The sequence below is a fragment of the Oncorhynchus masou genome, chromosome 28 (assembly GCF_036934945.1).
Source record: "Oncorhynchus masou masou isolate Uvic2021 chromosome 28, UVic_Omas_1.1, whole genome shotgun sequence".
In the NCBI taxonomy this organism is placed as follows: Eukaryota; Metazoa; Chordata; class Actinopteri; order Salmoniformes; family Salmonidae; genus Oncorhynchus; species Oncorhynchus masou.
Genome location: NC_088239.1, coordinates 87,499,486 through 87,523,411, shown reverse-complemented (window position 1 = coordinate 87,523,411; position 23,926 = coordinate 87,499,486). Strand labels below are relative to the sequence as shown.

General features: G+C 43.5%; 1 protein-coding gene across 1 annotated transcript in view; it reads right to left on the bottom strand.

The window, feature by feature from the left end:
• LOC135517090 (glutamate receptor ionotropic, NMDA 3A-like) overlaps window positions 1–8,399 on the bottom strand; it is a 70,415-nt gene extending 62,016 nt beyond the window's left edge. Inside the window, exons 1-2 of the mRNA XM_064941112.1 lie at window positions 8,334–8,399; window positions 5,472–6,104 (exon numbers count right to left, since the gene is read on the bottom strand). Of these exons, the coding sequence (XP_064797184.1) occupies window positions 5,472–6,104; window positions 8,334–8,399 (699 nt within the window). The remainder of the gene's footprint in view (window positions 1–5,471; window positions 6,105–8,333) is intronic.
• Window positions 8,400–23,926: the final 15,527 nt, after the last annotated feature.

Genomic DNA, 23,926 nt, shown 5'->3' with positions numbered 1-23,926 from the left:
GACCTGATAGGTCCTGATGTTCATTACAGTAGAGTTCTAAATGACCTGATAGGTCCTGATGTTCATTACAGTAGAGTTCTAAATGACCTGATAGGTCCTGATGTTCATTACAGTAGAGTTCTAAATGACCTGATAGGTCCTGATGTTCATTACAGTAGAGTTCTAAATGACCTGATAGGTCCTGATGTTCATTACAGTAGAGTTCTAAATGACCTGATAGGTCCTGATGTTCATTACAGTAGAGTTCTAAATGACCTGATAGGTCCTGATGTTCATTACAGTAGTTGTTAAATGGAAGAAAAAGGACTGAAACAGGGAGGGAGTGTACGCAAATTGTCAAAGAAGTGCTCATTTTGGTTTTCCGTTGCAAAATGTTTTGCTATGGTGTGCCCTGATGAATATGACCCAGATAAAAGTCGATTTATGCTTGATCCAGAAATGCGGTCAGAGGCTCCGTACGGAGTGTGTGATACAACTGTGTAGCACGGGGAGGCTTGCGGAGGTCAAATCAAGCTCCCTACCGCATCACCATGCGACCCCGAAATTTTGTAACATTGTGGAGGGCTTCGTATATAGCTCCACATTGACATAATTGTTTGACGTTAGGGTTGGCTCGGTATGTCCTGTATAGACAAAAAATCATTTCCTTGACAACTTCCTTCACAACAACTCCAATCTGTGAAGCACAAGAAGTGTGAACGTCTGTCTGCAGAGGCCGCATCACAGCCAATACTGTATGGCCAACACAGAATCCAGAATTACCATAAACCTGCATTAACTCATGGCGCTGTTCAGCCAGCATCAACGTAATGGAACCACGATGGAAAGTAAACTTCAAGAGGACTTTTTTCTAGCCTGGGTCCCAGATCTGTTTGTGCTTTCTTGCCAACCCCTTATGGATTGTTTGGCATGACAATGACAGCAATGGAGTTGATAGGAGCACAGACAGATCTCGAATCAGGGTGTAGAAGGAGACAACAGATCTGGGACCAGGCTATAGAAGGAGACAACAGATCTGGGACCAGGCTATAGAAGGAGACAACAGATCTGGGACCAGGCTATAGAAGGAGACAACAGATCTGGGACCTGGGTATAGAAGGAGACAACAGATCTGGGACCTGGGTATAGAAGGAGACAACAGATCTGGGACCAGGCTATAGAAGGAGACAACAGATCTGGGACCTGGGTATAGAAGGAGACAACAGATCTGGGACCAGGCTATAGAAGGAGACAACAGATCTGGGACCTGGGTATAGAAGGAGACAACAGATCTGGGACCTGGGTATAGAAGGAGACAACAGATCTGGGACCAGACCTGGGACCTGGGTATAGAAGGAGACAACAGATCTGGGACCTGGGTATAGAAGGAGACAACAGATCTGGGACCAGGCTATAGAAGGAGACAACAGATCTGGGACCTGGGTATAGAAGGAGACAACAGATCTGGGACCTGGGTATAGAAGGAGACAACAGATCTGGGACCTGGCTATAGAAGGAGACAACAGATCTGGGACCTGGCTATAGAAGGAGACAACAGATCTGGGACCTGGGTATAGAAGGAGACAACAGATCTGGGACCAGGCTATAGAAGGAGACAACAGATCTGGGACCTGGGTATAGAAGGAGACAACAGATCTGGGACCAGGCTATAGAAGGAGACAACAGATCTGGGACCAGGCTATAGAAGGAGACAACAGATCTGGGACCAGGGTAAATGTCCCCCAAAAGCAAGTGTTTGCTCCTTCCTGTCCCGTTGAATGATTTGACAATTGTCTGACAGATTGACAATGATCTAATATTAGCCCTGCAGTGAGTATTACAGTCTGACAGTCTGTAACCAGAATATTAGCCCTGTCGTGAGTATTACAGTCTTGTCAGTTGGAAGTGCATTAAGACCAACATAGTATCCATGTGGTTAGTGTCCGCCCTGAAAGTGTGGGTATGACCAGTCTTTGATCCAGGTCAAGTCGTAACAAGGACTCTAAAAGCGCCATTTGGCACTCAGAATGAATTAGCTGGATTAGGGGTAAAACCCTGAGACAGACTAGTGTCCTATCCAGAAGGCGTACTGATACGTACATGAAGCTGTCTCACACCCTACAGTGTGAACCATATGGCAGGACATGAATTACTTTACTTACCATACCAGTCAAAAGTTTTGACGCACCTACTCATTACAGGGTTTTTATTGATTTTTACTATTTTCTACAACCCAGAATAATAGTGAACACATCAAACTATGACTCTTCAAAGTAACCACTCTTTGCCTTGATAACAGCTTTGCACACTCTTGGCATTCTCTGAACCAGCTTCATGAGGTAGTCACCTGGAATGCATTTTAATTAAGACGTGTGCCTTGTTAAAAGTTAATTTGTGGAATTTCTATCCATCTGAATGCATTTGAGCTTTGTTGTGATAAGGTAGGGGTGGTATACAGAAGATAGGCATATTTGGTAAAAGACCAAGTCCATATTATGGCAAGAACAGCTCATATAGGCAAAGGGAAAAGTGCAGTCCATCATTACTTTAAGACATGAAGGTCAGTCAATGCGGATAATTTCAAGAACTTTGAAAGTTTCCTCAAGTACAGTTGCAAAAACCATCAAGCGCTGTGATGAAACTGGCTCTAATGAGGACCGCCACAGGAATGGAAGACTCAGAGTTACCTCTGCTGCAGAGGATGAGTTCATTAGAGTTACCAGCATTAGAAATTGTAGCCCAAATGAATGCTTCACAGAGTTCAAGTAACAGACACATTTCAACATCAACTGTTCAGAGGAGACTGTGTGAATCAGGCCTTCATGGTTGAATTGCTGAAAGGATTCAAGGCACACTTAACTAGCATGCCTACCACAGTACTCTGCAGCGATATACCATCCCATCTGGTTTGCGCTTAGTGGGACTATCATTTGTTTTTCAACAGGACAATGACCCAAAACACACCTCCAGGCTGTGTAAGGTCTATTTGACCAAGGAGAGTGATGGAGGTCTGCATCAGATGACCTGGCCTCCACAATCACCCGACCTCAAACCATTTGAGATGGTTTGGGATGAGTTGGACCGCAGAATGAAGGAAAAGCAGCCAACAAGTGCTCAGCATATGTGGGAACTCTTTCAAGACTGTTGGAAGAACATTCCTCATGAAGTTGGTTGAGAGAATGCCAAGGGTGTGCAAAGCTGTCAATAAGGCAAAGAGTGGCTACTTTGAAGAGTCTCAAATAAAACATTTATTTTGAACACTTTTGGGGCTACTACCTGATTCCATGTGTGTTATCTTATAGTTTGGATGGTTTCACTATTATTCTACAATGTGGAAAATAGTACAAATAAAGAAAAACCAATGAAAGAGTAGTTCACTATGTAGCTATGAGTCCTGGTCAGTAGTTCACTATGTAGCTATGAGTCCTGGTCAGTAGTTCACTATGTAGCTATGAGTCCTGGTCAGTAATTCACTATGTAGCTATGAGTCCTGGTCAGTAGTTCACTATGTAGCTATGAGCCCTGGTCAGTAGTTCACTATGTAGCTATGGGCCCTGGTCAGTAGTTCACTCACTATGATGGTCAGTAGTTCACTATGTAGCTATGGGCCCTGGTCAGTAGTTCACTATGTAGTTGGTCAGTAGTTCACTATGTAGTAGTTCACTATGTAGCTATGGCCCTGGTCAGTAGTTCACTATGTAGCTATGGGCCCTGGTCAGTAGTTCACTATGTAGCTATGGGCCCTGGTCAGTAGTTCACTATGTAGCTATGGGCCCTGGTCAGTAGTTCACTATGTAGCTATGGGCCCTGGTCAGTAGTTCACTATGTAGCTATGGGCCCTGGTCAGTCATTCACTATGTAGATATGGGCCCTGGTCAGTAGCTATGGGCCCTGGTCAGTACTATTCTATGGGCCCTGGTCAGTCACTATGTCGTTCACTATGTAGCTATGGGCCCTGGCCAGTAATTCACGATGTAGCTATGGGCCCTGGTCAGTAGTTCACTATGTAGCTATGGGCCCTGGTCAGTAGTTCACTATATAGCTATGGGCCCTGGTCAGTAGTTCACTATGTAGCTATGGGCCCTGGTCAGTGGTTCACTATGTAGATATGGGCCCTGGTCAGTCGTTCACTATGTAGATATGGGCCCTGGTCAGTCGTTCACAATGTAGATATGGGCCCTGGTCAGGAGTTCACTATGTAGGGAATAGGGTGCCATGTGGGACACATCAAACAACAGACCACTGTTCTAGTTGTTGTTCAATGTTCATTGACATGCAGTAAAAGGCTATTAAAATGCCTAATGAGCAGGTAGTGTTTTGCTGTGCTGTTGAAACATAGCAGGTGGCAGTGTATAGCTATTAAAATGCCTCTCTCCGTTTGTCTCTACCCGAGCATCATGAGCAGGTACTGGGAGAGAGATCCCAGGGGGTGTAGATCTAACCACTATGCTGCCATGATGCTGGGGTAGAGACTAACAGAGAGATCCCAGGGGGTGTAGATCTAACCACTATGCTGCCATGATGCTGGGGTAGAGACTAACAGAGAGATCCCAGGGGGTGTAGATCTCACCACTATGCTGCCATGATGCTGGGGTAGAGACTAACAGAGAGATCCCAGGGGGTGTAGATCTCACCACTATGCTGCCATGATGCTGGGGTAGAGACTAACAGAGAGATCCCAGGGGGTGTAGATCTAACCACTATGCTGCCATGATGCTGGGGTAGAGACTAACAGAGATCTCATCCCAGATGGGGTGTAGATCTAACCACTATGCTGCCATGATGCTGCGATAGAGACTGATAGAGAGATCCCAGGGGGTGTAGATCTAACCACTATGCTGCCATGATGCTGGGGTAGAGACTAATAGAGATATCCCAGGGGGTGTAGATCTAACCACTATGCTGCCATGATGCTGCGATAGAGACTGATAGAGAGATCCCAGGGGGTGTAGATCTCACCACTATGCTGCCATGATGCTGCGATAGAGACTGATAGAGAGACCCCAGGGTTTTTGCCCCTAGCACTACACAGCTCATTCAAATAACTAGTCCATCTTCAAGCTTTGATTATTTTATACAGCTGTGTAGTGCTAGTGCAAAAAATAAAAGGTGTGTGTGTGTGTGTGTGTGTGTGTGTGTGTGTGTGTGTGTGTGTGTGTGTGTGTGTGTGTGTGTGTGTGTGTGTGTGTGTGTGTAGATGCCGTGATATTTGTGGGATAGATTGTTTATAGAGTGTGAATTTAGCTGCCCACGTTACACATGACAAGTTGATAAAAAAATACAAACATTTACTCGTTGAGTTGAAATTCCAAAAGCAGCACGAGGAGTGCTGTCCGTGATGCTGAATTAACAAACGCACACCGTTCCTTCTTCAACTGTCCATGGTTGTACTTTCTAAACTTGAGAGCTCTGTTCATACACCACACACGACAAAGACAATATTATGCTAATATTACATCAGTGGTTAAACCAACAGACATTATCTGCCTTACCTTACTCTGCCGTTTGAATACGTTCTGGACAACACTGATGACAGGAATCTGAAGCGTTGACGCGATGAATTCCAACTTCACCATGTCGTCCCTGGTCTGAGGGAAAGCCACCATAGCAGAAACTCCTTGGACTATAACAGTATGACAAACACTCTGCAGAAACGACATGGGGTCTTCACAGACCGGGGTAGAGGAGGAGAACGTGGGTAATTCCCCGAGCCCCGCGTCCACAGCCATCACTACCTCCAGTGAGAGGTTATATGGTAACAGACCGGCCATGCGATTCAACGTCTCCGTGGCTAATAGGATCGAGTCCCTCGGCATGAACACACTTCTCTCACTCTCGTTCTGTTTGTACATGTTCTTACTTTTACCCCCCCTGTCCTTGTGTTGGCTGTTTATCGACGCCCTAGTCCCTAGGCTGCGTAAATCGTGTTCATTGACACTTTTGGTAATATTTTCCAACTGTCTTTCCACTGCTTCCCTCGTGCCGCCGTGTATATCCCATTCATCAACCGGGACAGGGGCTTCTTTACCGCCTCTGAAGGTGGAAACGTGGCTGAAGAGCCGCGGCTGCAGTTGCAGGGCCCCCACGCGCACCGTGTGCCCAATCCGATTGAGGATTTGACAAGGCTGCGGGTGGGAGAGACACACTGGAATCAGAACGCACAACAGCAAGGTGCATGGTGCGAGCAAAGGGAGCAGCACAAACCTGACAACCCAAATCCTGATCCCCGTCATCACGCAACAGGGACCTCCGATCACACCGAAAAACGGATCTCCACTCGTTCCCCTGCCCCTCTTGATGTCCCAGCGCCGCACCGGTTAGATCTCTCAGTCTCCCATGTAATGATCTCGGTCAGACACCAACAGGAGGGAGCGCGGCCATAACTCACGCACACAAAAATATTGGCCAAACCTGCAGCTTTTCAACTAAAAATATTATAAATAAATGCATTTATATAAGAAAATGATTGAGTTTCCGTTTGGTTTGCAGGCCAATGAAAAATAACATAATAAGAAAAACAATGCAGATTGGGGATCAACACGTCGTTACAGTCTGGGTATTATTCAGAAGTTATATTTAGGTTCCATCTCATTTTCTGTAAAATACGTTAACTTCCAAAAATAAATTCCATTAACATCCATTTGATCTGGAAAAAAACATCCGCTATTCTCTTTCTTCTTTCATCCACTAGACACTCTCCAAATGTCTGCTAAAAAAATCCACTAACGCAGGCGCCCGCGGGTTTACCTTTCCTGCCACTTGTACTGAAAAAAAAAAAAACATTTCACGTTTTGGTAAAATTGCAGCTGAAAAAAGACAAAACTCCAATTTGGTCTCGTTGACCAGTGACACTCCCTCGTCAGAAAGCAGTGAGCTTCAAGGAACCAACCACATAGTGAATTACAATAGTGAATTGTGTGTATGTGTGTGTTTATTTTCCCCCGAGAGCTTTTAAGGGGTTTGCGAAAAAATAAGGTATCAATATCATTAGCAGTGGTGTGTATTCACGGATGCCAAATGGAATCAGGCTTCCCCAAATATTTAACCAATAAATTAATTAAAATGATTAAATAATGTACAAGCCCTTAATTAACCAACAATGCAGTTCAAGAAGAGTTTAGAAAATATTTAGTAAAAAGAAAGTAATAATAAAAAAGTAACACAATAAGAAAAACAATAATGAGGTTTACAGTTGAAGTCGGACGTTGACATACACTTAGGTTGGAGTCATTAAAACTCGTTTTACAACCACTCCACAAATGTCTTGTTAACGAACTATAGTTTTGGCAAGTCGGTTAGGACATCTACTTTGTGCATGACACAAGTCATTTTTCCAACAATTGTTTACAGACAGATTATTTAATTTATCATTTATAATTAATTTATAATTCACTGTATCACAATTCCAGTGAGTCAGAAGTTTACCTACACTAAGATGACTGTGCCTTTAAACAGCTTGGAATATTTCAGAAAATATTGGCCCCAGTGATGTACTGGACCGTTCGCACTACCCTCTGTAGCGCCTTACGATCAGATGCCGAGCAGTTGTCATACCAGGTGGTGATGCAACCGGTCAGGGTGCTCTTGATGGTGCAGCTGTAGAATCTTTTGAGGATCTGGGGACCCATGCCATGGTGGTCTCCTGAGGGGGAGGGGTTTTGTCGTGCCCTCTTCACGACTGTCTTGGTATGTTTGGACCATGATAGTTTGTTGGTGATGTGGACACCAAGGAACTTGAAACTCTCGACCCGATCCACTACAGCCCCGTCAATGTTAATGGGGGCCTGTTCAACCTGCCTTTTCCTGTAGTCCACGCTCAGTTCATTAGTCTTGCTAACATTGAGGGAGAGGTTGTTGTCCTGACACCACACTGCCAGTATTCTGACCTCCTCCCTATAGGCCATCTCATCGTTGTCAGTGATCAGGCCTACCACTGTTGTGTCGTCAGCAAACTTAATGATGGTGTTGGAGTCATGTTTGGCCACGCAGTCGTGTGTGAACAGGGAATACAGGAGGGGACTAAGTATACACCCATGAGGGGCCCCAGTGTTAAGGATCAGCATTTCAGATGTGTTGTTCCCAATTGTTGGTGTTGAAAGCTGAGCTGTAGTCAATGAATAGCATTCTCACAGAGGTGTTCCTTTTGCCCAGGTGAGGAAGAGCAGTGTGGAGTGTGATTGAGATTGCATCATCTGTGGATCTGTTGGGGCGGTATGCGAATTGGAGTGGGTCTAGGGTGTCCAGGAGGATGCTGCTGATGTGAGCCATGACCACCTTTCAATGCACTTCATGGCTACCAACATAAGTCCCACGAGGCAAGCATAAAAGGCATTTAGCTCGTCTGGTCGGCTCACATTACTGGCCAGCTCGTGGCTGTGTTTCCCATTGTAGTCCGTAATAGTTTTCAAGCCCTGCCACATCCGGCGAGCTTCAGAGTCGGTCTAGTACGATTTAATCTTAATCCTGTATTGACGCTTTGCTTGTTTGATGGTTTGTCTGAGGCCATAGTGGGATTTCTTATAAGCGCCCAGATTAGCCTCCTTTAAATCAGCAGCCTTTAGCTCAATGCTTTCATCTCTATCTTTGTGTTTTCATAGTTTTCCATTAATTCGCAACTGGCAGGAACATCACCAGAGAAATCATCTTAGCAAGGGAAACAGCGCCCCTCTGTCTCAATATGTGTAGCCCATGTATATGATGTTGTCTGGACCAAAAGAGTATGACATGTTACCGCTGAAGCATTTGATCGATTGATGCCAGTAAGCATTTGGTCTCCCTTGATAAAAAATAAATACAATAATTAGCCAATCAGTTGAGCTCAGCTATGGGTTGTCCTAGCGCAGCAAAACACCCCCCCAAGGGAGACCAGACCAATCAAATCACATCCTAAGCAAAACATCATTGTCAGAAAAACGTGTTTGTTTGGTCTGCTTGTGTTGATGTCCTGCAGTAGCTAGCTGGCTAAATCGTCCCTTTCCTAAACCATGGATGGATATGGGGATTTGGACTTGTGGTTTTGACTTCCTTATCTGTCCAGGCCAATGATTATGATGGCGATTCTGATCTAGCCATTAATGAATATATTGTGCCACTGGCCTGAGATTGAAGTTCAATATGTAGCCAAGATGTAGCCCAGTAGGCTCACATTAACTAGCTAGCTAACTAACTTAGCTGGTTCATTGTTGCCCACTTGAGGAAGTTAGGCTAGCAAGAATTTTAGCTAGGTAGCCTATGGCAACAAAAACTAAAAGTGTACTGCATGTCAGAGACATAGACCGTTTTGCCAACATGAAAGAGAGGAGGATAGTATTGGTGTCTGCAAGTAGGGTGAGTCAACATCTTTCGATTTCCTTGCACACAAACACACACACAGTCTTGTACAACTAACCTTGTGGGGACACAATTCAGTCCTATTCAAAATACTATTTTCCCTAACCCCTAACCCTAACCATTACTCCTAACCCTGACCCTAAACCTTATTCTAACCGTGACACTAATTCTAACTTTAACCCTAAACCTCCTAGAAATAGCATTTGACCTTGCCGGGACAAACAAAATGTCCCCGTCTTCTGGGGACTTCAAGTGCTACTGATCAGTTGTACTATAAAAAAAAAGATGTACAGTACCAGTCAAAGGTTTGGACACACCTACTCATTCCAAGGTTTTACTTTATTTGTACTATTTTCTACATTGTAGAATAATAGAGAAGACATCAAAACTATTAAATAACACATATGGAATCATGTAGTAACCAAAAAAGTATAAAACAAATCTAAATATATTTTATGTTTGAGATTCTACAAAGAAGCCACCATTTGCCTTGATGACAGCTTTGCACACTCTTCCACGGGATGGTTAAGATAATGTAAGCTAATGCGATTAGCATGAGGTTGTAAGTAACAAGAACATTTCCCAGGACATAGACATATCTGATATTGGCAGAAAGCTTAAATTCTTGTTAATCTAACTGCACTGGTAAACCGATTTGAACATTTAAATTATTTTGTAGATAAATCTGAGTGAGATTACCCTGATTTAGATAAACCTGACATATGATGCAGATTGATGGAGTAATTAACAGATTCAAGGCACACTTAGCCAGTATGGCTACCACAGCTGTAACGGATGTCGTCTGGAGATAGAGAGGTGGGCCAAGGTGCAGCGTGGTAAGTGTTCATGTCTTTTTAATAAATAAACTGAACACTGGAACAAAACAATAAACTATATGTGAACAAAACAAAACAGTACCGTGGTGCCCAAACACTCACACGGAAACAAACACCCACAAACCAAAAGTGAAACCCAGGCTACCAAAGTATGATTCTCAATCAGGGACAACAATTGACAGCTGCCTCTGATTGAGAACCATACTAGGCCAAACTCAAAAACCAACATAGAAAAACAATCATAGACTGCCCACCTAAGTCACGCCCTGACCATACTAAAACACAGACAAAAACAAAGGAACTAAGGTCAGAACGTGACAACAGCATTCTGCAGTGATACGCCATCCCATCTGGTTTGGGATTCGTGGGACTATAATTTGTTTTTCAACAGGACAATGACCAAACACACCTCCAGGTTGTGTAAGAGCTATTTGACCAGGAAGGAGAGTGATGGAGCGCTTCATCAGATGACATGGCCTCCACAATCACCCGTTTGGTGTAGCAGGTTTTGCTGTAGGTTTTGCCAGTGCTTAGTAATATCCTGTTTCTTTTTATCCTGAAAAACTCCCTTGTATTTGCCGATGTCAAGAATACCCATACCATGATGCAGCCACCACCATGCTTGACAACGAGGAGGCAGTTACTCAGTGATGTGATGTGCTGGATTGCCCCAAACAGAAGGCTTTGCATTTAGGCCAAAACGTGTATTCCTTTATCATGTATCTTTTTGGAAGTTTTACTTTAGTGCCTTGTTGCATACCAGGTATGTATTTTTAGAATATTTTGTGTTCTTTTCACAGTAACTACAATGTTGTTGATCCATCTTCAGTCCCATCATGGCCATTGAACTCTGTAGTCATTTTAAAATCACCAATGGCCTGATGATAACAACCCTGAGCAGTTTCATTCCTGTCCTGTAGCTCAGTTTAGATGGATGACAGTACCTTTAACTAGAGATATCCAATGTCTGATTTGTTATTGTTACCCATCTATCAATCACTGCCCATCTTCTTGAGGCTTTCAAAAAAAGCTTCCTGGTCTTTGTACTTGAATCTGTGCTTGAAATGCAACAGTTGACTGAGGGACCTTACAGATGTTGTGTGTATGGAGGACATACGAAGGGTTAGTCATTTAAAAATCATGTCAACCCCTACTTTTATGTGATATGTTAAAACACATTTTTCTCCTGAACTGATTTTAGGAATGTCTAAACAACGCGGCATGAAGATGCAAAGACTATGTTTTAGTTATTTAAAACTGCAATGTGGAACTTTTTTTGGGCGACCTAAAAAAATCCACACATCTGAGTTGTAGATCTGTCATTTTCATTCAAAGCAAGTCTAACATGCTGACCACACCGCTTGCATTGCATTTGCGAGCGTTGCAAAATAAATGTACACCAGGGTACAAACGTAAGTTGAAATAGAAGTAGAAGCCTTAAGACACAGATCAGTGAGCATCGCAGCAATATACAGACAGGGGAGACAAAATATCTGGTTCATTTTGTACCAGCTGGACATTCTATTAGCTCTCAGAGATACACTGGAATAGGAATGGTCAAGATGTCATGCAGGTGGGGGGGTATTGGGGGGAAACTTCTTCAAAGGGAATCTTTCTGGATCCACAGGCTGTTGTAAGTCGCTCTGGATAAGAGCGTCTGCTAAATGACTTAAATGTAAATGTAAATGTAACACGCTTTCTCCTCTTGGCCTTAACCAAGATTTTTTACATTTATTTATTTATTTCATTTTGACCTCAAACCGTTTTTATGGTTCCAAAATGTCAACATGATTGTGCAATTTTTTATTTTTTTAACCCAAATTGAATATTGTATATTACTTTAAATATTGTTCACATTCCTTGTGTATGATCATATATTGTGATATATTGAATGTTGATATTGTCACGCCTACACCCGCTCCCCCTCTCCAGCACTCGATGACACGGACCACAAAGTACCGGTCCTCCTCTCCATTATTACGCACACCTTCATCATCACCTTGATCACCTTCCCTTTATTTGGCCCTCAGAAGCCTCAGTCATCACACAGTATTGGTTTGTTTTCATGTTCAGTACACATCTCCTGTTTGTTAATTTGCCTTTCATCATTGTTATTAAACTCTCCTTCTGCACCTGCTTCCTGGTTCCATGTGTAATTGTGACAGATATTTTGAACCTGTTGTATATATTTGTATCTCCCGTTTCAGGAAGTGATGTCACTGAGCCCCTATATACAGTGCCTTCGGGAAGTACTCAGACATGTTGACTTTTTCACATTTTGTTACGTCAAAGCCTTATTCTAAAATATATTAAATTAAAACATTTCCTCAGCAATCTACACACAATACCCCATAGTCACAAAGCGAAAACAGGTTTTTAGACATTTTTGCAATTGTATAAAAAATAAAAAACAACTACCTTATTTACATAAGTACTCAGACCCTTTGCTTATGAGATTCGAAATTGAGCTCAGGTGTATCCTGTATCCATTGATCATCCTTGAAATGTTTCTACCTGTGGTAGATTTAATTGATTGGACATGATTTGGAAAGGCATACACCTGTCTATATAAGGTCCCACAGTTGACAGTGCATGTCAGAGCAAAACCAAGCGATGAGGTTGAAGGAATTGTCCCTAGAGCTACGAGACAGGATTGTGTTGAGGCACAGATCTGGGGAAGGGCACCAAAACATTTCTGCAGCATTGAAGGTCCCCAAGAACAAAGTGGCCTCCATCATTCTTAAATGGAAGAAATTTGGAACCGCCAAGGCCGCCCGGCCAAACTGAACAATTGGGGGAGAAGTGCCTTGGTTAGGGAGGTGACCAAGAACCCGATGGTCACTCTGACGGAGCTCTAGAGTTCCTCTGTGGAGATGGGAGAACCTTCCAGAAGGACAACCATCTCTGCAGCACTCCACCAATTAGGCCTTTATGGTAGAGTGGCCAGACAGAAGCCACCTAAAGACTCTCAAACCATGAGAAACAAGATTCTCTGGTCTGATGAAACCAAGATTGAACTCTTTGGCCGGAATGTCAAGCGTCATGTCTGGTGGAAACCTGGCACCACCCCTATGGTGAAGCATAGTGGTAGCAACATCATGCTGTGGGGATGTTTATCAGCGGCAGGGACTGGGAGACTAGTCAGGATCGAGGGAAAGATGATCAGAGCAAAGTACAGAGAGATCCTTGATGATAACCTGCTCTAGAGAGAAGCTTCACATTCCAACACTATAACGACCGTCAGCTAAGAAAACGCAGGATTGGCTTTGGGACAAGTCTCTGAATGTCCTTGAGTGGCCCAGCCCGGACTTGAACCCGATTGAACATCTCTGCAGAGACCTGAAAATAGCTGTGCAGCAACGCTCCCTATCCAAGGCCGAAGTGTGGATTATGGATGAAGACCAAAGGGTGGGTTGTGGATGAAGACCTAAGGGTGGGATGTGGATGCCTGATGAAGACCTAAGGGTGGGTTATGGATGAAGACCTAAGGGAGGAATATGGATGAAAACCTACGGGTGGGATGTGGATGAAGACCTAAGGGTGGGTTGTGGATGAAGACCTAAGGGTGGGTTATGGATGAAGACCTAATGGAGGAATATGGATGACAACCTACGGGTGGGATGTGGATGAAGGCCTAAGGGTGGGTTGTGGATGAAGACCTAAGGGTGGGTTGTGGATGAAGACCTAAGGGTGGGTTATGGATGAAGACCTAAGGGTGGGTTATGGATGAAGACCTAAGGGTGGGATATGGATGAAGACCTACGGGTGGGATGTGGATGAAGACCTAAGGGTGGGATGTGGATGAAGACCTAAGGGTGGGTTATGGATGAAGACCTAAGGGTGGGTTATGGATGAAGACCTAAGGGTGGGTTATGGATGAAGACCTAAGGGTGGGATATGGATGAAGACCTAAGGGTGGGTTATGGATGAAGACCTAAGGGTGGGTTATGGATGAAGACCTAAGGGTGGGTTATGGATGAAGACCTAAGGGAGGAATATGGATGAAAACCTAAGGGTGGGATATGGATGAAGACCTACGGGTGGGATGTGGATGAAGACCTAAGGGTGGGATATGGATGAAGACCTAAGGGTGGGTTATGGATGAAGACCTAAGGGTGGGTTATGGATGAAGACCTAAGGGAGGAATATGGATGAAAACCTAAGGGTGGGATATGGATGAAGACCTACGGGTGGGATGTAGATGCCTGATGACGACCTACGGGTGGGTTATGGATTAAGACCTAAGGGAGGAATATGGATGAAAACCTAAGGGTGGGTTATGGATGAAGACCTAAGGGTGGGATATGGATGAAGACCTACGGGTGGGATGTGGATGAAGACCTAAGGGTGGGATGTGGATGAAGACCTAAGGGTGGGTTATGGATGAAGACCTAAGGGTGGGTTATGGATGAAGACCTAAGGGTGGGTTATGGATGAAGACCTAAGGGAGGAATATGGATGAAAACCTAAGGGTGGGATATGGATGAAGACCTACGGGTGGGATGTAGATGCCTGATGACGACCTACGGGTGGGTTATGGATGAAGACCTAAGGGAGGAATATGGATGAAAACCTAAGGGTGGGTTATGGATGAAGACCTACGGGTGGGTTATGGATGAAGACCTATGGGTGGGTTATGGATGAAGACCTAAGGGTGGGTTATGGATGAAGACCTAAGGGTATCAACTTATGGATGAATACCTAAGGGTGGGTTATGGATGAAGACCTAAGGGAGGAATATGGATGAAAACCTAAGGGTGGGATATGGATGAAGACCTACGGGTGGGATGTGGATGAAGACCTAAGGGTGGGATGTGGATGAAGACCTAAGGGTGGGTTATGGATGAAGACCTAAGGGTGGGTTATGGATGAAGACCTAAGGGTGGGTTATGGATGAAGACCTAAGGGAGGAATATGGATGAAAACCTAAGGGTGGGATATGGATGAAGACCTACGGGTGGGATGTAGATGCCTGATGACGACCTACGGGTGGGTTATGGATTAAGACCTAAGGGAGGAATATGGATGAAAACCTAAGGGTGGGTTATGGATGAAGACCTAAGGGTGGGATATGGATGAAGACCTACGGGTGGGATGTGGATGAAGACCTAAGGGTGGGATGTGGATGAAGACCTAAGGGTGGGTTATGGATGAAGACCTAAGGGTGGGTTATGGATGAAGACCTAAGGGTGGGTTATGGATGAAGACCTAAGGGAGGAATATGGATGAAAACCTAAGGGTGGGATATGGATGAAGACCTACGGGTGGGATGTAGATGCCTGATGACGACCTACGGGTGGGTTATGGATGAAGACCTACGGGTGGGTTATGGATGAAGACCTATGGGTGGGTTATGGATGAAGACCTAAGGGTGGGATATGGATGAAGACCTAAGGGAGGAATATGGATGAAAACCTACGGGTGGGTTATGGATGAAGACCTACGGGTGGGATATGGATGAAGACCTACGGGTGGGATGTAGATGCCTGATGACGACCTACGGGTTGGTTATGGATGAAGACCTACGGGTGGGTTATGGATGAAGACCTAAGGGTGGAAACGTTGTTAGGAATGTACTGTTGTTATAATAGAATCCCCTGGGAACATGAGTAGCAGTTTGCAACGGTTTCCTTTCTTTATTTTGTAGATACAGCTCCGTAGCAGGTCAATTAGGGCTTTATAGTTCACTGTTCAAAGCTTGGACCCAATTAGGATTCTTGATGTTGATGTGAAGAGAAAAATAGAAGCGGGTCAAATATATACTGATATAAAATGACTGAATTATAACAGCACAGCTCAACTTCAGACTACGTCTCTGTTGATAATTCCTCTTCAGTGATTAACATGTTGTAGACTGTGTGTGTGTGTGTGCGTGTGTGTGTGTGTGTGTGTGTGTGTGTGTGTGTGTGTGTGTGTGTGTGTGTGTGTGTGTGTGTGTGTGTGTGTGTGTGTGTGTGTGGATCATCCAGGACATATTCATAGCCATCATATTACCATAATTCTCAGAGTCTTGGAGGGTTATGTTTTTGTCCAGATACCACTCTAAGTTTATTTTAATGATTCCTTTGAAGAAGTGACATCTGATTGCCTGAGTAATTCTGTCTCCTTTGTTATCAACTCAACCATTCATGTTTCTCTGGTGTCTTTGTGCCATGGTGAGGCTGGCCCGATGCCCTCTGGGACAGACAGGGTCAGACAGGGCGTAACAGGCAGGGACAGACAGGTACAGGCAGAGGACTGATAATCATGTCGGGGGACCACGAACACAGTGACGTCTGTCTGACTGTCTGTTTGGATCTCTGTCTCTCTGGCTGTCTCTAAGGTAAAGATGACCAAGCCATGTCTCTCTTACTCTGCATTGGAAAACAAGTCAGAGACATTCACTATAAGAACCCATGTTGTGTCCTTAATGGTACACACTAGTACTAGAAAGGGAAGCAGTACTCTATAAAGGGGAGCAGTACTCTATAAAGGGGAGCAGTACTCTATAAAGGGGAGCAGTACTCTATAAAGGGGAGCAGTACTCTATAAAGGGGAGCAGTACTCTATAAAGGCGAGCAGTACTCTATAACGGGGAAGCAGTACTCTATAAAGGGGAGCAGTACTCTATAAAGGGGAAGCAGTACTCTATAAAGGGGAAGCAGTACTCTATAAAGGGGAAGCAGTACTCTATAAAGGGGAAGCAGTACTCTATAAAGGGGAGCAGTACTCTATAAAGGGGAAGCAGTACTCTATAAAGGGGAGCAGTACTCTATAAAGGGGAAGCAGTACTCTATAAAGGGGAGCAGTACTCTATAAAGGGGAGCAGTACTCTATAAAGGGGAGCAGTACTCTATAAAGGGGAGCAGTACTCTATAAAGGGGAGCAGTACTCTATAAAGGGGAGCAGTACTCTATAAAGGCGAGCAGTACTCTATAAAGGGGAAGCAGTACTCTATAAAGGGGAACAGTACTCTATAAAGGGGAACAGTACTCTACAAAGGGAAGCAGTACTCTATAAAGGGGAGCAGTACTCTATAAAGGGGAGCAGTACTCTATAAAGGGGAGCAGTACTCTATAAAGGGGAACAGTACTCTATAAAGGGGAACAGTACTCTATAAAGGGGAAGCAGTACTCTATAAAGGGGAGCAGTACTCTATAAAGGGGAGCAGTACTCTATAAAGGGGAGCAGTACTCTATAAAGGGGAGCAGTACTCTATAAAGGGGAGCAGTACTCTATAAAGGGGAAGCAGTACTCTATAAAGGCGAGCAGTACTCTATAAAGGGGAGCAGTACTCTATAAAGGGGAGCAGTACTCTATATAAAAAGGGGAGCAGTACTCTATAAAAGGGCAGTACTCTACAAAGGGGAGCAGTACTCTATAAAGGCGAGCAGTACTCTATAAAGGGGAAGCAGTACTCTATAAAGGCGAGCAGTACTCTATAAAGGGGAGCAGTACTCTATAAAGGGGAGCAGTACTCTATAAAGGGGAGCAGTACTCTATAAAGGGGAGCAGTACTCTATAAAGGGGAGCAGTACTCTATAAAGGGGAGCAGTACTCTATAAAGGCGAGCAGTACTCTATAAAGCGGAAGCAGTACTCTATAAAGGGTACTCTATAAAGGAAGCAGTACTCTATAAAGGGGAAGCAGTACTCTATAAAGGGGAACAGTACTCTATAAAGGGGAGCAGTACTCTATAAAGGGGAGCAGTACTCTATAAAGGGGAGCAGTACTCTATAAAGGGGAGCAGTACTCTATAAAGGTTGTACAGTACTCTATAAAGGGGAGCAGTACTCTATAAAGGGGAGCAGTACTCTATAAAGGGGAGCAGTACTCTATAAAAGGGGAGCAGTACTCTATAAAGGGGAGCAGTACTCTATAAAGGCAAGCAGTACTCTATAAAGGGGAGCAGTACTCTATAAAGGGGACGCAGTACTCTATAAAGGGGAGCAGTACTCTATAAAGGTTGTACAGTAGGTGTCATCTGGGATGAATCCCAGTGTACTATCCACACGCCACAGGAATGTACTGTCAGTTTGGTTTATGTTTCCTTCCTCTTAGATTTCTCCCAAAAGGTAGACCACCACTGCCACCACTGCCACTACCGCTGTCTTTCTCTCTGTCTGACAGTCAGTACCTCAGACAGTACCTCTGGGATTGATCCTCTGCTAACACCACCCATAGCCTACTGGGAGGGGCTCGAGTTACAGCATTACAAAGACAAACCCAGGTGATCAAAAGATGCATATCCCAATACAACTTCTAAGGGCCCTTCAGAAAATGTCTTAGATCAGATTATATGTATATCATATGGCACATTGTAACTGTATGTGACTCGTTTCAGGAAACTAGGCATATATCGCTCATCACTATCTCACAGAAGTGCAGAAATGCCTTCTGGGTAACATTAAAACAGCCTAACCAGCTCTGCTAGGGGGAGTAAAATGGTCACAGTGAGCTGCTGTGCCAAAACATTCAAGGGCCATTTTCTCAAAAGTGAGGGTACAAGTTTAGCAACTTTCAAAGCAGAATTACGCTCCCATTGTTCCTCAACTGTGGTGTATGATATATAATTTTCTAGCTGAGTCTCTACTTTTACCCAATGTAAAAAAACACAATTTCAAATTTTGCTTCATTATGATAACACTGGAGACAAGAGGAGAGGAGAGGAGACAAGCCAAGTCCAGAGGAAAGGAGAGAAACCAAGTCTAGAGGAAAAGAGAGAAGACAAGCCTATAGGAAAAGAGAGAAGACAAGCCTAGAGGAAAAGAGAGAAGGCAAGCCTAGAGGAAAAGAGAGAAGATAAGCCTAGAGGAAAGGAGAGGAGAGAAGAGGAGAGGAGAGAAGCCAAGTGAAGAGCAGAGAAAAGTCGAGAGGAGCGAAGAGATAACAAGCCAAGTCAAGATAGAGAAGAGAAAAGAAGCCAATAGAGGAGATGAGAAAAAAGAAGAGAGAGACAAGAGAAAACAAGAGAAGATAATCCAAGAGAAAGATAAGAGAAAGACAAGCCAAATCAAGAGGAGAGAAGACAAAAGATAAAGATAATTGTTCTTCTCCCCTTGCTCGCCCCCTCTCCATGCTACCCTGCTGTGGGGTGACCAGTCCAAGTCTCTCCAGGTGCTCATCGAATCGGGGGCCGATGTGAGTCTTATGGACGTTACCCTGGCGTCGGGCTGGGCATCCCCACTCATCCCTTCTCCATTCCCATGGATGTTGAAGCATTGGGCGAGGCGCTCTATAGGCCGGGTCACCCACCATACCACCCCATCAACCTACAAGTGTCAGGGAACCACAGCGAGATGATCCAAATCCTGCTAGTTGAGTCTCCGCAGTTTCATGTGGTATTGGGATTCTCTTGGCTGCAGCGACACAATCCCTCTATTGACAGGGCTACTCGTCCAGCACCCCAACATACCCCTGCCTCTCTGTCTGTCTGTCTGTCTGCTTGTGTGTGTGTGTGTGTCAATATGTAAGCATTAGTACCCCCCCACCTTTAGAAAGTATTCACACCCCTTTAGATAGTATTCACACCCCTTTAGATAGTATTCACACCCCTTTAGATAGTATTCACACCCCTTTAGATAGTATTCACACCCATTTAGAAAGTATTCTCACCCCTTTAGGTAGTTTTCACGACCCTTTAGAGAGTATTCACACCCCTTTAGAGAGTATTCACACCCCTTTTGATAGTATTCACACCCTTTTCGATAGTATTCACACCCCTTTCGATAGTATTCACACCCCTTTAGAGAGTATTCACACCCCTTTCGAGAGTATTCACACCCCTTTCGATAGTATTCACACCCCTTTCTATAGTATTCACACCCATTTAGAAAGTATTCTCACCCTTTAGGTAGTTTTCACGACCCTTTAGAGAGTATTCACACCCCTTTCGATAGTATTCACACCCCTTTCGATAGTATTCACACCCCTTTAGAGAGTATTCACACCCTTTAGATAGTATTCACACCCATTTAGAAAGTATTCTCACCCCTTTAGGTAGTTTTCACACCCTTTAGAGAGTATTCACACCCCTTTCGATAGTATTCACACCCCTTTCGATAGTATTCACACCCCTTTCGAGAGTATTCACACCCCTTTCAATAGTATTCACACCTCTTTTCACACCCCTTTAGATAGTATTCACACCCCTTTAGAGAGTATTCACACCCCTTTCTATAGTATTCACACCCCTTTCGAGAGTATTCACACCCCATTAGAGAGTATTCACACCCCTTTAGATAGTATTCACACCCCTTTAGAACATTTTTTACAACCGTGTAAATAGTATTCACACCCCTTTAGAGAGTATTCACACCCCTTTAGAACATTTTTACACCTGATTAAATAGTATTCACACCCCTTTCGAGAGTATTCACACCCCTTTCGATAGTATTCACACCTCTTTCGATAGTATTCACACCCCTTTAGAGAGTATTCACACCCCTTTCTATAGTATTCACACCCCTTTAGAGAGCATTCACACCCCATTAGAGAGTATTCACACCCCTTTAGATAGTATTCACACCCCTTTAGAACATTTTTTACAACCGTGTAAATAGTATACACACCCCTTTAGAGAGTATTCACACCCCTTTAGAACATTTTTACACCCGATTAAATAGTATTCACACCCCTTTAGAGAGTATTCACACCCCTTTAGATAGTATTCACACCCCTTTAGAGAGTATTCACACCCCTTTCGAGAGTATTCACACCCCTTTTGATAGTATTCACACCCCTTTAGAGAGTATTCACACCCCTTTCTATAGTATTCACACCCCTTTAGATAGTATTCACACCCCTTTAGATAGTATTCAGACCCATTTAGAAAGTATTCTCACCCCTTTAGGTAGTTTTCATGACCCTTTAGAGAGTATTCACACCCCTTTAGAGAGTATTCACACCCCTTTCTATAGTATTCACACCCCTTTAGATAGTATTCACACCCTTTTAGATAGTATTCACACGCCTTTAGAGAGTATGCTCACCCCTTTAGATAGTATTCACACCCATTTAGAAAGTATTCTCACCCCTTTAGGTAGTTTTCACGACCCTTTAGAGAGTATTCACACCCCTTTAGAGAGTATTCACACCCCTTTAGAGAGTATTCACACCCCTTTAGAGAGTATTCACACCCCTTTAGAGAGTATTCACACCCCTTTAGAGAGTATTCACACCCCATTAGAGAGTATTCACACCCCTTTAGAGAGTATTCACACCCCTTTAGATTTTTTTACACCTGTTTAAATAGTATTCACACCCCTTTAGGGAGTATTCACACCCCTTTAGATAGTATTCACACCCCTTTAGATAGTATTCACACCCCTTTAGACAGTATTCACACCCCTTTAGGGAGTATTCACACCCCTTTAGATAGTATTCACACCCCTTTAGATAGTATTCACACCCATTTAGGTAGTATTCACACCCCTTTAGACAGTATTCACACCCCTTTAGAGAGTATTTGCAAAGTATTCACACACCTTTAGATAGTATCTTAACTACCAAATGAGGTGAGCCAGAACCAATCACCAATTATACCTGATCAAAAATCTTTATTGTACTTATTAGTACGGGAGCCGTCACAATATGCACACAGAGTGGATAGAGTCAGAGCCCACTGAGTGGAGTGGAGCCTCTGGGTTATCTACTACCTCAGGATAGGTGCAACCTCAGAGATGACGTACACTGGCTCCAGACACTAAACCCACACATCCTGTGCCAGACCTTAGGCTCCAGGAAGAAAGATATATATTTTTTTCAGTACTAAGATCTTAAAAGTGAATTTGTTGTTACTTAGTTTCCACCTTGTTAAAAATGAACCAGGGTAGAGGACAATCTCCCCCAAGGCCCAAGAAGGGTGTGACTGACGTACAGACATTGTGGAGACAAGTGCCCGGTTCCCATTAGTACTCACGCCATCCCTTCACATGATTTGCAATAGGTATAGACACGTATTCACAGAAGGCAACATTCTGACCTCCTTTGCCCTATTCTATTTCTGATATTCGGCATAGCAACAGGGACATGCGATGGAGAAGCCTGACAGCTCCACTCTCTGGGCCCAAGGTGACAGGCCCATATGAGGGTGGAAGTACAGCCATCATCACAAGGGTCCGAAAGGAAACATTCTAATAACGAGAGTTCAACAGTTGAATCACATGAGCATATTCTGCAGATAAGACATCTTAATGATCTAATTCTGATTTCTCCACCACACTATCTCCACCCCTTTAGATAGTATTCACACCCCTTTAGATAGTATTTACACCCCCTTTAGATAGTATTCACCCCCTTTAGATAGTATTCACACCCCTTTAGATAGTATTCACTCCCCTTTAGATAGTATTCACACCCCTTTAGATAGTATTCACACCCTTTATATTTTTTAAATGCAATCTTTATTTAACTAGGCAAGTCAGTTAAGATCAAATTATTATTCACAATGATATAACCTAGTGAGGGGGCAGAACAACATGTTTTTACCTTGTCAGATCGGGATTTGATCCAGCAACCTTTCGGTTACTGGCCCAACGCTCAAACCACTAGGCTACCCTGCCGCCACATATTTCACATTTCACCATGTTACAGCCTGAATTGAAAATGTATTAAATATGTTAGTTTTTTCTCACCCATCTACACTCAATACCTCACAATAACAAAGTAAAAACAGGATTTTAGAAATGTTTGCAAATGAAATTCAGAAATATCTGATTTACATGAGTATTCACATCCCTCATTCAATACATGTTAGAATCACCTTTGGTGGCGATTACTGAGTCTTTAGAGCTTCTGGACACCTGGATTGTACAATATTTACAATATTTATATGTACAATATTTACCCATTATCAGTTATTTTTATTATTCAAGCTCTGTCAAGATGGTTGTTGGTCATTGCTAGACAGCCATTTTCAAGTCTTGCCATAGATTTTTAAGCCACTTTAAGTCAAAAGTGTTACTCAGTCACTCAGGAACATTCAATGTTGTCTTGGTAAACAACTCCAGTGTAGAGCTGGCCTTGTGTTTAAGGTTATTGTCCTGCTGAAAGGGGAATTTGTATCCGAGTGTCTGGTGTAGTGCAGACTGAACCAAATTTTCCTCAAGGATTTTGCCTGTACTTATAGCTGTTTTCAGTTTTTGTTTATTTAAACAAAAACTCCTTAGTCCTTGCCGATGACAAGCATACACATAACATGATGCAGCCACCACCATGCTTGAACATATGAAGTGGTACTCAGTGATGTGTTGTATTGGATTTGCCCCAAACATAACTCTTTGTATTCAGGACAGAAAGTTCATGTCTTTGACACATTTTATAGCATTAATGGAGTGCCTTGTTGCAAACAGGACGCATGTTTTTGATTTAAAAAGAAATCTGTACAGGCTTCCTTCTTTTCACCGTCAATTAGGTTAGTTTAGTGAAGTAGCTACAATGTTGTTGATCCATACTCAGTTTTCTCATATCACAACCCTTAAACTCTGTACCAGTTTTAAAATCACCAATGGGCTTATAGTGAAATTCCTGGGCAGTTTCCTTCCTCTCCGGCAATTGAGTTAGGAAGGATGCCTGTGTCTTTGTAGTGACTGTGTACTGATACACCATCCAAAGTTAATAACTTGCCAAAAGGGATGTTCTATAATTTTCTACACAGGTAAAAATAGGCGCCCTTCTTTGCCAAGCATTAAAACACTCCCTGGTCTTTGTAGTTGAAGATGTTTTAATTTACTACTCGATAGAGGGACCTTACTAATAATTGTATGTGTGGGGTACAGAAATCATTTAAACCACTATTATTG